This window comes from Centruroides sculpturatus, unplaced genomic scaffold (assembly GCF_000671375.1).
Source record: "Centruroides sculpturatus isolate CEXI.00-Female unplaced genomic scaffold, Cexi_2.0 scaffold1146, whole genome shotgun sequence".
NCBI lineage: Eukaryota > Metazoa > Arthropoda > Arachnida > Scorpiones > Buthidae > Centruroides > Centruroides sculpturatus.
In genome coordinates this window covers 96,607-112,216 of record NW_019385570.1, presented here as the reverse complement: position 1 = coordinate 112,216, position 15,610 = coordinate 96,607, and the positions used below count along the sequence as shown (strand labels likewise).

Sequence of the window (15,610 nt, the reverse complement as noted above, 5' to 3'; positions counted from 1 at the left end):
CTCTGAATGAGCGAGTTTACAAATTAATTGTGTATCGATAAAATCTCTAAAATAACTATCTTAAGGAGTTCCTTCGTTGATTCCTTCCTTTTGTGGATAGCTAACTTGGCGAATATATAAAACAATAGCACTTGGAAAAAATACAGTTCCAGTGATATGCTGGCATAACTTGGGAAGATGAAACAATGGAATCTTCATGAAAATTTCGATTTCAAACTGGAACATTCGATTTCTATATATTTCCTGTTTATATTATTCTTGTTTCCTTTGTCTTTCGACATACTCAAATTTGAAAAAATCGGATAGAGAGTGAGATTATTATTCAATCCTAAAATTGTTCTTTGTTGAACTTCCTCGGTTGAATCGAACTCAACGGATGAAGAAGCAATTCGAAAAGATGAGTTATCAAGAAACAAATGTAATTAACTTGATTTTTAACTTCATAGATTTTAGCTTTGTTAAACAGTATAAATTTAACACAATTGTTAAATCTTATAAATAATAGCTCGGGGTTTTACAGTTTTAAATCATGACCAATACAATAATAAATCAAAAATATACTAGTTTACAAGAACTTTTTATGAATTGAATGAAAGTTTAATGATTTTAAGAAAACTGTATTTTTTTCATAAATATTGTGATTTTTTCTATTTATGATTTAGGACATCAGGTACGTATATTTTATAATGGATTTTTAATAACACCCTCAAAATTTTGTAACAAAACAAACAAAACGTATATTTATAAATTTATTGTTTACTGAAGCAACAGAAAAGTCTTTAATTTGAAAATATAAAATACATGAAATGTTCAAAATGATTTCAAAAATCCATCGTTCAAAATCTCTTAATCTTAAATGATCCTAGGCAGTACTGTTTTCAACGTACACTATGCTCGAAAACAGGCAGTTTCCATCTCCTTGTATAGTAATAAAAAAATGTAGTAGTACTCTCATTTAATAACAAATACACTTTTCGTAATTTATTTCGATATTTATTTGCATTTCAGTGTCTATTATTAAGGTGAGATTAATGAGAAATTTTAATCATTACTTGAATAGAATGATTTTAACGATAATGTTCCAAAAAACTTGTTTCGAACGTTATATTTCGAATTTTAAATGAATTCATATTCGTTTAAATTCGTTTATTTACCAGAATTTTTGTTTCTTGTTTACCTAAAAATAAAAATAATTAAAAGTTTTATTAATTGCCAAAATGTATACACTATTTATTTTCCTTTTTTATTATTTACACTTTATACTGACTAAAATTACTTTCTCTTTCTCCTCTCTATGAAGAGGAAGTAAAAATTTTAACATTCGTTTTTTTGTGTGCATTCTTATGGCGTACTCTACTAAAAAGCAGTTAAAAATTAAAAATCGCATTTAAAATATTAATAGTAGAAGCTGAATTCTTTAGGATATACCTTAAACCTTTCCCTCTCCCATGCAAGAGATGAATTTCGAAAAGTCTTTCTTAATGTATATTATCGTGACATATTCTAACTGTACCAAATTTTATCTTTTAACTCCTAACCGTTTGGGTTTTGCGCTTATTATTATCATTATTATCATTATAAATGCATTTTGATTATATTATAAGAAAATACAGCTTGTTAGGAAACCAACGATAAAGTCATTCTGAAACTCTTTAGCTGCATAAAAACTATATTAACAGAAAACGAGCTGAAGACATTCGCAAAAGTTCGTAAGTTGATGGGTACCTGCTGAGTTCTGTATTAAGATATAATAAATTTTATGCTTTATAAATTTTCAGAAGTTAATATTGCATTATGTTATATTCTGTGTTCGCCAGGACTTCCAATTCTGTTTAAGTTACGAAATAATTCTAAAAATTGTGTTTTAGAATTAGGAGTTTTAAAGCGGTTGTACAAATAATTTTATTATATATATATATATATAATATTGATTAAATATTAAAACAATATAATCAGTGTACTCTTATAGCTAAAAAGTTATATTTTAAAAACAAGATAAAAGTTAGAATACTTTAAAATCTATTAAAAAAGCATCGACAAAAAATATCCTTCTCAGTCTTTACCGATTTTCATCTTTACATTTACTGTGTTTTTAATTCTTCGACCGTTAATGATAATATTTGTTGAGATACATTTCATATTTTTCTTATTTGCTATTTTTGATGTTTTTCTATATTAGGAACTAATAATCAAACAAAAAAGTGAACAGTTTTATTGGTTTTTATATAGAAATTAACAATAACACATCTGATTTGCAGTTATATGAAGAAGTTACATCTTATATTAAAAAAAGTTATATCCTAGATTCTTGTGGTTCGAAAATAATATTATAATATCGCTCTAGATTTAAGAAAAATTTAACAAATAATTTTATATACATTTTAATTATTTTTCGTAGGAAACTGAAAATAACAAAATACCACGCGACAATGAAGGTGTTAAGAAACCAGGAATTTCAGTCTATAAAGCATACGTGAATGCCGGAGCAGGACTTTTCTTCAAAATCGTTATTTTATCCGCGCTAATTATATCGCAATCCGTTACTAGTGCCAGCGACTACTGGCTAATCAAATGGTATGATATTATTATAACTTAGCATACTTTAAGACATGAACAGATTTTTGAATAAAATGTTTAATTAAAACAATGTTATATTTCATAAGCCATATTGCATTAAGCACTGGTTTCAGATACTGTATTATCAATGACCAAACAATTGCAATAAATATATAATTTTATTAATATTTCAACTCAACAGTATTATGTGGCATTCAAAATAAACGTCATAATAAAATTTTCAAATATAGGATATAATCAATAGAATGAATTATTTAAAAAATATTTATATATACATATTTTTTAAAGAGTTACTAAAAATTATATATATATCCTAGACAAATAAATTTATTTTTTAAATTTAAACTTGAAACTTAATGTCAACAGAAAAAACATTTACTTCAATGAAATTAACATCAAACATAATTTCATTTTTATGAGCCCACTAGTGGCCAATTTGTCTTTGTATCCTGAACACTAGGAGTTTAGTCGTGGGTTCGAGCCTCACTCAGACGGGCTGGCCACGGGTTTTCTCCACGTCTTTAACGCATAAATATGAGTTAGTTTCCCTTAAAACGATTTCCCGAAAGGCATTCCCCCTAGGCAGATCGCCCAAGTGTTGCGTTGCCATAACTTAACAAACAAACAATTTCATTTTTACTATACTGCATCATTGAGGCAGGTGAAACTAAGTACATTAGAAAAAGATATCTGACTTACATATCTTGTCCCAGTGTCAAGCTTTGTAGCAGTAGATTCCAACGTCTGATTTTTTAGCAGATAGGAATATGTCAAAGTATGGGCAATGTTTCTCAATGATTCCAAGATGGTTTTCATTTGCATTAAAGTCAGTCGTATAGATATAAATTTCAAAATAAATTATAGAACTCTGCTTGAATTTTCATTTGAATCATTTCATGTATATATACAGTTCTATTTTGAGTACTGATTACTTTATTATTCGGTAGATTCCAACATTATTTATAAATACTGTATCATTTTTATTTAACAGTCTTAATTCGTTTAGTTGTATTTTTCTATCAAACACATATTAAAAATGCCAGAAAGTTTAATACTTATTTTATATTTTCAGGCTGCAAGATATTAGAATCTATAGCCAAAACGAAGACAATCTGGAAAATATGACATTTAATAAAAGTTTTTTTAACGAAATTAAAAACAATAGTTTTTATTATAGTAAATATTTCGACATGTATGTTTATGTAGGATTGATATGTGCTGTATTTCTAACGTCGTTACCTTCCGGATTATTGTTATGGAAATTTTTTACAGCTGCTTCTTTCAAGCTTCACAACAATATGTTTCGTTGTATCATTCGAACTCCGATAGCATTTTTGGATAACAATCCCATTGGTACGTAAAATGTTTTAGGTAATTTATTGTTAAGTTAAAGAGTTTCTAATAAAATACCGAAAGAAAATTTTCGATAGCGTTACGTAACTACGGATGCTGTTTATACTCTCGTTTATTGTATCACAGATATTCATTATAAGTGTGAGGGGCTAGCCGGAAACACGGAGTAGTTAAGCCTCGTATACCACTTAATCAGCAACTATTCTTTTGAATAACCCTCTGTTTGTCTAAAATGATGGTTTTTCTATTCAAAGAAAATCGACGGAGGAGGGCTTTAACTAAAACGTTAAAAGAAGGATCTAGGGCAGTGTTTCTCAACTTCTAACGAATCGTCGCCCCCTTCAACGTAGTATCGCCCCTTTCCTACAAAATTCCGATGCTGAGGGCCAAGGCTAATGCCAAATTCGTACTGCATCGAATAGAATAGTGACTAGTATAATGTTATTGTAATTATTGTATGATATAACGAATAAAATATCTAATTATTCTTAATATAATGTATTACTATATCGCCCAGAAAATTGTTTATCGCCCCCCAAAATATAAATTGTTGCTAATCGCCTCCTGAACATGGGAAAACGCCCACATGGGGGCGATATCGCCCCCGTTGAGAAACATTGATCTAGGGGAGGAGTCCTAGATCTTGTCAAAATCCTTGACAAAAGTTAATCAGTTATTTCACACGCGGATTAACACGCGTTATCTCTAACTTGTGAGTAGGAGGAGCGAAGGAAATTTAAATGAGAATGAGTATGGATAGCTAACATTAACCAAACCATTTTTTTAATATAAAAAATCAAAACCTTTAATAAATCAAAAATATATAATTATTCAAAAGAATGAATCTAAACCTAATCCTAATTCTAATTCTTAACCTAAGATTATTTCTAACCCTAACGCGTGAGAGAGAGTTCACAACAATCTATCAGAGTTCATATTACTTTCGTCTTTATATCTTTCGTATTTTTTTCTGTATCTATTTGAGTGTCTTCTTCCTTTCCTGATTATTTCTCTTCTAATATTTTTCTTTAAACAGTTCTCTTTAATCTTCTCTTTTTAATGTTCTTGTATACTTCGAATGTAGTCCGATATAACTATATTTTTATGACTTCTTTTTGGATTTGTAAAGCAGCCTTATATGACAAAACTTTTTATCGTATGTCGAGTTTCTGCGTATGGCAGTACCTTGTTTCGATGGACTACCTTTGTCATATGTCAAAATTCTTCGTGTGGCAAATAACTTTTTTTAACGGACTGCCGTTATCGTATGGAGAGCTCTTCCCATGTGGTAATACCTCGTTTTGACAGACTGCCTCGAGTGGCAGAAAAACATCCCTTTTATTTTCTCTTCAGTAACGTGTACAAAAACTCATGCGACTTATCATGAGTTGGCCTGGGAAAGGAAATCAACTTCCTTTCCAAATCGAAAGTTTCATCCGTTTTTTAGAAAAAATCGTTGAAATAATTGTCTAATCTTTTCTTCACCTTGTAAATCTTTCCTGGAATTTCCAGATTCTCACATAAGTTTTATACAGTATATTACAGTATTATCATATAATTACTGTACTGTAATATTAACAGTTAAATACAGTGGGTGATCGGTTAACGAACATAATCCGTTCCAAGACTTTGTTCGCTACTTTAATTCTTTTTTAACCGATTATCGATTTACCATACGTTTTTATGCAAATTTGATTAATTCGTTCCAGAGACCAACGAAAATAAAAAACGTATATATACATTCGTTTAGTTATACCTTCTTCCTCCTGGCCTATATCCCAGATTATTTGGGGTCAGCCTGGAATGACAATTTATGCCACGTTGGTCTATCTCTAATTGTTTCTTCATCCACTCCACAGTCCAGCATATCTGTTTTTACACATTCAATCCACCTCTTTTTAGGTCTTCCTCTGCCTCTATCTCTCTGTACTTTCATATTTAGTGCCTTTTTTGTTACATGTTCTTCATTCCTTTTCACCACATGTCCAAACCATGTCAATTTGTGGCTTTTTATTTTTTCTGAGATAGCTACTACCTTTAAACTTTTTCTGATGTAATCGTTTCTAATCCTATCCATTTTTGTGACCCCGCACATCTATCTCAGCATTCGCATCTCTGCCACGTGCAAACGCTTTTCTTTGGTGGCTGTCATCGGTTAGCACTCGCACCCATACATAAGCACGGGTCTGATGACAGTTTTATATATTATCCCTCTTATTTTAAGTGGCATGCGTTTGTCACAAGTTATTCCTGTCACCTGTTTCCACTTTAACCACCCTGCATTGATCCTCCCAGTAACTTCCCTATCAATGTTGCCATCTTTTTGCAGCAGAAATCCCAGATAACGGAATTCAATACTTTTTGGCAATGGTATTCCATTTAGTTTTAACGAACCAGTACCAGGGAGACCGTCAAAATTACAGAACATATACGCTGTCTGGGTTTGGCTGACTTTTAGTCTTTCACTTTCCAGCACGTGTTGCAATTTGTTTAGCCGTCTCTGTAATTCTTCCCTGCCCTTATCAATGAGGACTATGTCATCTGCAAACAGCACACACCAGGATACGTCCTCTTGTACAGCAAATGTTATCGCATCCATAACTAATAGACAGAGGTATGGGCTGAGTGCTGACCCCTGATGTAAGCCCACTCTTACTTCGAACATGCCCGTCAATCCGGCTCCAGTTCTAACCTGTGTGCTAGCCCTATAGTACATATCTTCAATTGTCACAATGTATTGAAGCGGCACACCTTTCTTCCTAAGGCACCACCAAAGGACTTCTCTCGGGACTCTGTCATACGCTTTTTCCAAGTCTATGAACATTATATGCAGGTTTTTTCTCACAGCTCGGTACTTCTCCATCACCTGTCTCACCACGAATATGGCATCTGTAGTACTCCTCCCAGGCATAAATCCAAACTGGCCTTCAGTGACACTAGTTTCCTCTCTAATCCTCCGTTCAAAATTACGTTTTCAAAAAGTTTCATTGTATAAGCCAATAGTTTTATCCTCCTATAATTATTACATTTCTGCACATCCCCCTTTTCTTTAAAGATGAGTACTAAATAGCTTCTTCTCCATCTATTGGGTAGAGTTCCCTCTAAGTACTTAGTTAAACAGCTCTGTTAACCAGTCTCTTCCCTCCTCTCGTAGGACTTTTCATACCTCTATTGGTATCTGATCCAGGCCCACTGATTTCCCATTTTTCATTTTATTCAATGCCAGCTTTACTTCCCATTTCTCTATTATGTCTACTAGGCCAATATTTGGCTCTATATTTTTAGTGTTAGTTTGTCTGTCATTCCCCACGTTCATAAGGTCTTTAAAGTATGTTTTCCACCGGGCCTTAATTTCTTCATTTTTAGTTAGCACTTTGCCATTTGTGTCCTTTATACACTTGATATAGTTCATATCTTTACTCCCTCTGCCTCTCATTTTCGCAAGTCTATATATGGCTTTTCTACCCTGTTTTCCCATGAGTGATCTATACATTCTGTCCTAGGTTGGAGTCTTAGGTATGCTGATCGCTGTCTTCGCCTTATTTTTCATTTGCACATAACCCTCTCTTTTCTCTCTTCTTTACTTCTAACTTTTAAATGCATCTTTTAAAAGCTTCTTTACTTAAAACTTTTAAAAGAATCTTTCTTCTCTCTTATAGCTTTCTTTACTTTCTCATTCCACCACCATACCTCCTTCTCTATTTTCCTAACTGAGTTTGTTTCTCCCAGAAGTTCCTTTGCAAACCTTCGTATTACCCTGGCCACCTGTGTCCACCATTCATCTGCCTAGTGATTGCACTTCGCATTACCATTCATAACACTTATTACTTTTTCTTTAAACTCTATTGCCCTTTCCCCTTTTAACAACCACTATTTAATTTCAGGTATCAGTTTATCTTTATACTTAATTCTATTAGGATCAATCCTTAATTCCATTACTAAGAATCTATGCTGACTAGTCAAGTCTTCTCTCGGTATCACTTTATAGTTCTTAATCTCCTTTAGATTAGTCCGTCTTGTTAATAGGTGGTCTATTTGTGATTTATGATCCCCGTTCTTATAAGTTATTAAATGTTCTTTACATTTATCAAAATAAGTGTTAACCACTACTAAATCATAGGCAGTGGCCATTTGCAAAACATACTCTTCTTCGAAATTTCTACCACCAAATACTTTGCCTCCATGTACTCTCTCAAAACCAGCATTACTTTTTCTCACATACCCGTTAAAGTCCGCTCCAATAAATATCTCCTCTTCTGTATCTCTGTCATCATCATAGCCAAATATTCCCAAAATTGCTTTTTTACTCCAGCATATACACCTACTTGCGGTGCATATGCACTGATTATATTAACTATCAGTTTTCCAATACTTAGTTTCACCAATAATAATCTATTATTTACTCTATTGAATATGACTACATTCTTCGTTAAGTCGTTGTCTACGACTATCCCCACTCCATTCCTCTTTCCATCTTTACCACAGTAGAAAAGTTTATACCCTTTGCCAATCTCTTTAGCTTTTGCCCCTTTCCACTTTGTCTCCTGCAAGCACGCTATATTGACTCTTCTTCTTCTCAGGTTATCTGCTAATTCAGCACCTCTCCCTGTCTTAGTCCCTATATTCCAACTTCCCACTCTTAATGGGACCCGCTTCTTACGTTGTCCCTGTCCCATATGAGACGACAACCCTTGTCCATTTCCCACAGCCGCTGGGTGCTGCGGTTGTGCATCGCTTTTGGAGTACGCCCTAGTATTATCACATCTCAAAGTGGCATCAGACATTTTATACAAAAAGATTTGGCTGGGTTTTTTACAATCGGCCACCAACCAGACACCAACCTTCCTATTTTTCTAACCTGGGCTGAGGAACCAGGCTTAGAAGGGATTTCGCAGAGGCCTAGCACCTAAGCTCCAAGAGACTCAATACAGGCCTTAAGCAACAGATGGTCGTCCACTATCTACAGATACCGCCCTGCCTCTGGCAGCACCCAGCCCCGGAAGGCCCTCCTCCAGTGTGGCATCGGAGTATTATACAATAGATATTGAACTTTTATTAGTCATGTTTTTTTCCATTTGCGGAGGCAAAAGAATCTGTCTAATGTCGATTGCTTATCTCTCTTCTTCATGATTTTTCAGAAGTAATTATCCGCTATAACAAAAATTTTTAATTTTAATAGCATTATAATTGTAGAGATGCGCAAGCATATTAACCTCAACCTGGTTTGGATGCCATTGTAAGTCCGTTGTTCTGAGATTTTCTTACTTCTTCAAAATATGTTTAATAGCAGATATCGGCATTAATTCTCTTTTTCAGAAGAAAACATATCTTGCAGGGTTTCTTGGTGTTCTTCGCTGAAGAGTTCTAGAAGTTCTTCTGTCATCAGATCAGTTTCAGGTTCCATTTTGAGTCCTCAATGTTTTTTATGTCTCATATGCGATTTTTGTTACTTAATTAGTTGCTTGAGTCTTCTTGATTGTACAGTATCTTTCTTAGATAAGATTGAACTGAAACCTACTGTAGACCTGTTCAAGCCATACTGCCCACCAACATCAAACATCTACCCATTCTCTACCTTTGCCATTACACTCTCACGTTTCGAAAATAAATAACAACGCAAAACTTAACGAATGCCCACCTGACAGTCTCACAAATACTATAAAACAATTGTTTCTGTCAGAAAAATATAAGCTGGAATTACAAGGGAGAGTTTCAAAGTTTGGGAAAATACTAACCGTGCAGTATATAACAAATTGAGTGCCGATGTTGACGTTTTCCGCTCTCCAAAAAGTTTCGAGTTGTTGCCTGAAGAATAATCTGATTCGTTATTTTACATCGCTTCTTTTTATGTTTGTTCTGTGTAAAAAAGCTGGGCGGCCGTACGGGTACACACGTGCAGTGTGTGGGCTCTGTCTTTGGATTGCGATTTCTCCGATCATAGTAGGAATTCGTGAGTAGTTTTAGTGTCATTTTGTTCGGGAAGGTATAAACTATCGAACGCCGTTTATTCGATTTGATTCGGTTCAGTCCTCCGATAGTTATGGCCACCTTTGTGCCGAGGCCACGTGGTGTCCCCGGTCGGCCATTTCGTAGCACTTTGTTTCGATCTACAGGTTGTAAGGTTAAATTTAGATACTTTTAGGTCTTTAACTTGTTTTAATAGCCATCCTCCGTTAATTATTTCGAGTGCCACGGTACTGTTTCCGGGTTACTTTTAGGCCTTTCGTAATTATACGACCTTCCGCTGGCAGTTATTAGGCCCGTAAATTGTGTGTGGAACAAAGAACCACGTGCTAGCACTATATTCGACCCTAACCTGAAATCGTTTTTGGCGTAGCCGACCCTATTTCCGATTCGGGAACGTTATTAACATTTTCTTCTGGGGTTTTAGTATGGGAATTGTTATTACTTATTGCACCTTGTCCCCTCTTTGGTCGTTATAGGAGCCATCATTTTTCAGGTCGTAAAGCGATCCGACGGCTTTTCTCGCTTATTGGCAAAGTGATATTGCTATTTAGCTGTAAGATAAACCAAGTTGAGACTCCAGACAGTTCGCGCGGTTCTCATGTAGTGCGTCGGCATCGGGGTCAACACTTGTGCGTCGTGACCGTGGTCAACTCTAGTGTGTCATCATTGTGGTCAACACTTGTGCATCATTACGGGTCACATCTAGTGCGTCGGTCAGGAACCTTTTGCATTCTATCAGTTCCCTTTTGGCTGGATTCGCTTCACACTTATCTGGTTGGTCTATTCTTCGCTCATACCAATCATGTCAACGCCGTGCCAAACAGTTTCCTATTCCAGTGATGGGGCTTCACAACTGTGCTAGTCTGTGGATCCTCTTGAAGACTGCATCTTTGAGGAAGCCAATCAACATTTTACAAGAATAATAGATCTTCTCCCAGAAAAACATAGCACGTACCTAAGAACTGAAGATCGCAAAAGGGTAAGAAACAGAGTCACTCATTTATTTTCCTGCCTTGGTCAATTCCATAGCATTCTGAAGGAGATCAGGACATCTGCTTCTCGGCACCCATCCCCCCCTTCTGTACCACCGCAGGTCTCTAGCACTTCATATGCAGACATTACTAAAATTAATACTAAGCCTAGCTCTACTACTCGTACAATAAACAACTCCTTGAGGAACANTATATTTTAAAAACAAGATAAAAGTTAGAATACTTTAAAATCTATTAAAAAAGCATCGACAAAAAATATCCTTCTCAGTCTTTACCGATTTTCATCTTTACATTTACTGTGTTTTTAATTCTTCGACCGTTAATGATAATATTTGTTGAGATACATTTCATATTTTTCTTATTTGCTATTTTTGATGTTTTTCTATATTAGGAACTAATAATCAAACAAAAAAGTGAACAGTTTTATTGGTTTTTATATAGAAATTAACAATAACACATCTGATTTGCAGTTATATGAAGAAGTTACATCTTATATTAAAAAAAGTTATATCCTAGATTCTTGTGGTTCGAAAATAATATTATAATATCGCTCTAGATTTAAGAAAAATTTAACAAATAATTTTATATACATTTTAATTATTTTTCGTAGGAAACTGAAAATAACAAAATACCACGCGACAATGAAGGTGTTAAGAAACCAGGAATTTCAGTCTATAAAGCATACGTGAATGCCGGAGCAGGACTTTTCTTCAAAATCGTTATTTTATCCGCGCTAATTATATCGCAATCCGTTACTAGTGCCAGCGACTACTGGCTAATCAAATGGTATGATATTATTATAACTTAGCATACTTTAAGACATGAACAGATTTTTGAATAAAATGTTTAATTAAAACAATGTTATATTTCATAAGCCATATTGCATTAAGCACTGGTTTCAGATACTGTATTATCAATGACCAAACAATTGCAATAAATATATAATTTTATTAATATTTCAACTCAACAGTATTATGTGGCATTCAAAATAAACGTCATAATAAAATTTTCAAATATAGGATATAATCAATAGAATGAATTATTTAAAAAATATTTATATATACATATTTTTTAAAGAGTTACTAAAAATTATATATATATCCTAGACAAATAAATTTATTTTTTAAATTTAAACTTGAAACTTAATGTCAACAGAAAAAACATTTACTTCAATGAAATTAACATCAAACATAATTTCATTTTTATGAGCCCACTAGTGGCCAATTTGTCTTTGTATCCTGAACACTAGGAGTTTAGTCGTGGGTTCGAGCCTCACTCAGACGGGCTGGCCACGGGTTTTCTCCACGTCTTTAACGCATAAATATGAGTTAGTTTCCCTTAAAACGATTTCCCGAAAGGCATTCCCCCTAGGCAGATCGCCCAAGTGTTGCGTTGCCATAACTTAACAAACAAACAATTTCATTTTTACTATACTGCATCATTGAGGCAGGTGAAACTAAGTACATTAGAAAAAGATATCTGACTTACATATCTTGTCCCAGTGTCAAGCTTTGTAGCAGTAGATTCCAACGTCTGATTTTTTAGCAGATAGGAATATGTCAAAGTATGGGCAATGTTTCTCAATGATTCCAAGATGGTTTTCATTTGCATTAAAGTCAGTCGTATAGATATAAATTTCAAAATAAATTATAGAACTCTGCTTGAATTTTCATTTGAATCATTTCATGTATATATACAGTTCTATTTTGAGTACTGATTACTTTATTATTCGGTAGATTCCAACATTATTTATAAATACTGTATCATTTTTATTTAACAGTCTTAATTCGTTTAGTTGTATTTTTGTATCAATCACATATTAAAAATGCCAGAAAGTTTAATACTTATTTTATATTTTCAGGCTGCAAGATATTAGAATCTATAGCCAAAACGAAGACAATCTGGAAAATATGACATTTAATAAAAGTTTTTTTAACGAAATTAAAAACAATAGTTTTTATTATAGTAAATATTTCGACATGTATGTTTATGTAGGATTGATATGTGCTGTATTTCTAACGTCGTTACCTTCCGGATTATTGTTATGGAAATTTTTTACAGCTGCTTCTTTCAAGCTTCACAACAATATGTTTCGTTGTATCATTCGAACTCCGATAGCATTTTTGGATAACAATCCCATTGGTACGTAAAATGTTTTAGGTAATTTATTGTTAAGTTAAAGAGTTTCTAATAAAATACCGAAAGAAAATTTTCGATAGCGTTACGTAACTACGGATGCTGTTTATACTCTCGTTTATTGTATCACAGATATTCATTATAAGTGTGAGGGGCTAGCCGGAAACACGGAGTAGTTAAGCCTCGTATACCACTTAATCAGCAACTATTCTTTTGAATAACCCTCTGTTTGTCTAAAATGATGGTTTTTCTATTCAAAGAAAATCGACGGAGGAGGGCTTTAACTAAAACGTTAAAAGAAGGATCTAGGGCAGTGTTTCTCAACTTCTAACGAATCGTCGCCCCCTTCAACGTAGTATCGCCCCTTTCCTACAAAATTCCGATGCTGAGGGCCAAGGCTAATGCCAAATTCGTACTGCATCGAATAGAATAGTGACTCGTATAATGTTATTGTAATTATTGTATGATATAACGAATAAAATATCTAATTATTCTTAATATAATGTATTACTATATCGCCCAGAAAATTGTTTATCGCCCCCCAAAATATAAATTGTTGCTAATCGCCTCCTGAACATGGGAAAACGCCCACATGGGGGCGATATCGCCCCCGTTGAGAAACACTGTGTTAGACGGTGGTAAATTGGTGCTCTACCAACAAAGTGCCAACGGGTAACGTTCCGGAATGTGAATTTTTACTTTACCGTCTGTTATATATAACACAGCGAAAGTATGGCGAACGGGGAAAATACGCCCCATTAGATTTTTACACTTTTGGAATGATGCGTCCTTTGAAACTTGAAGTGCAAAAAACTTCGAGGTAATTTCAGTATGTATGAAATTTAATGTCAATGTTTATGGAGTAAGTCTTAAGTCTTACAAAAAACACCTAACTATGAAAGTCCGTCAAAGTTATCGGAAAGACAGAAACTACAAATTATTAAAGTAAACTCTAACAATGTTATTACCTTGAAATTATCGTCATCAGGTCAAGACTTTCTGTAAACTATTCGTTCATAGTATGAAGTAGCTTGTAAGCGTTTAAAAGCACAACAATATATAAATCTGTCTTATCAAGCATCAACAGTTGAAAAACGTTTTTCTAAAAGTTCTAAATTTCATCGCCTAGTAACTTTATTTTATTATTTATTTCGAGTTGAAATAAACATTGTAATTGAACTGTGTTTGAGATGTTATCTTCAACCATTGCTATCCATGGCTTTAGTGTTCGGTGTAAATCCTTTCTTAGAATGCAATTGCCAGCGTTTGACTAGAAGCAATTCTCTGACAAAGTTCCTGAAAGCCTTCTATTTTAATTTAGTGGAATGCATTTTATTTCTTAATTTATTTCTATTCCTTCTTTCCAACATTCCAGGATTGGACGAATATGTTCCTTGTTTTGAAGCATGGAAAATAATTGGAAAGACACATCTATTCCTAAAGTAGGGTTGACTCTTTACGTACTGATTTATACATTATCGAATAGTGTCTTGAAAAGAAAAAAGATGAATACTGTATAACAATTAAATTAAGAAACATTACAAATTCGGATAAAGAACGTTTTAATAATCGATTAAACTTAAGTTCTAAGACTGCCTTTCTTTGTATTTGTAATTGTCTCCAAGCGCTAGAAATTACAATTACGCTTCTTTTCTATCTGATATTCAATTCGGGATATCAATCATATAATGAAGCACTTTTCTGCAATGTAGCATTGGAAATTTCTATGATGTATGCCATCGGAGTACATCTGATTATATGGGATGTTTTTTTTCTTGCCTTTTCGATACTTAAAACTGGATTTCTGAGTTTATCGAAAGAACTTTCATTAATTAATAAGAACAGTAGAAATTTATATCACAAATAGAATCGATAATCCTTTGTCACGACCAATTGTGGCTGTTTGTTAATCACATGAACAACATCCACTACAATATAATATCTGTCGGATATTTTATTTTAATGCCACTTACGTGTCTATTTATTTATTGTTTATTGTTTATAAAGATACATGCAGCCTTAACAATAGGATTTATCGCCGCCACCTCATTTTTCATGTTAGCATGCCTTGTACCCGCCTTTTCACTGTCGACATTTACTGCCGCGGTGAGATTTTTCTCATTAATTAATAGTGATGTAACGAATATTCGGTTACTATTTGGTATTCGGCCTATTCGGCCTATTTTTCGCTATTCGGCCGAATACCGAATACCTAAAAACAGGAGTAAGAAATAACAAAAACATAATAAATTAACCATTTTGGTATTTAGTTTTAATGTTATCGGGTTGGTGTTGTTTGTTTATATTTATAACTTATAACATGCACAAAATAAAAAAATAAAAAAAAAACATAATATTAGTCACTTGTATTCACAATTTATAATTACAAAGATCAGCACGCATACACGTTTATTCGTTCGAGAATCGTCGCACATCTGAGGGTCTGACCCTGCCTATCCTTTTTAAGCGCTCGTCTTTGCTCTTTCCTTTCTCTTTCCTCTATGTCTCTAGTCCACGTATGCCTATGCATACGTCATAATACGCCCTCACGATACTTTCGATTCGTCACTTTTCCGTCGTAGATT

General features: G+C 33.7%; 1 protein-coding gene and 1 long non-coding RNA gene across 2 annotated transcripts in view; both read left to right on the top strand.

Annotated features, from left to right (window-relative positions):
• LOC111640210 (multidrug resistance-associated protein 4-like) overlaps nucleotides 1-15,610 on the top strand; it is a 132,881-nt gene that overhangs the window by 71,658 nt on the left and 45,613 nt on the right. The window contains exons 12-15 of the mRNA XM_023386210.1: nucleotides 2,399-2,574; nucleotides 3,650-3,930; nucleotides 12,885-13,031; nucleotides 14,401-14,467. Coding sequence (XP_023241978.1) covers nucleotides 2,399-2,574; nucleotides 3,650-3,930; nucleotides 12,885-13,031; nucleotides 14,401-14,467 — 671 coding nt within the window. The remainder of the gene's footprint in view (nucleotides 1-2,398; nucleotides 2,575-3,649; nucleotides 3,931-12,884; nucleotides 13,032-14,400; nucleotides 14,468-15,610) is intronic.
• On the top strand, nucleotides 11,505-13,032 carry LOC111640205. Its single transcript, XR_002759235.1, has 2 exons — nucleotides 11,505-11,675; nucleotides 12,751-13,032. It is a non-coding gene; the product is annotated as an uncharacterized LOC111640205 (long non-coding RNA).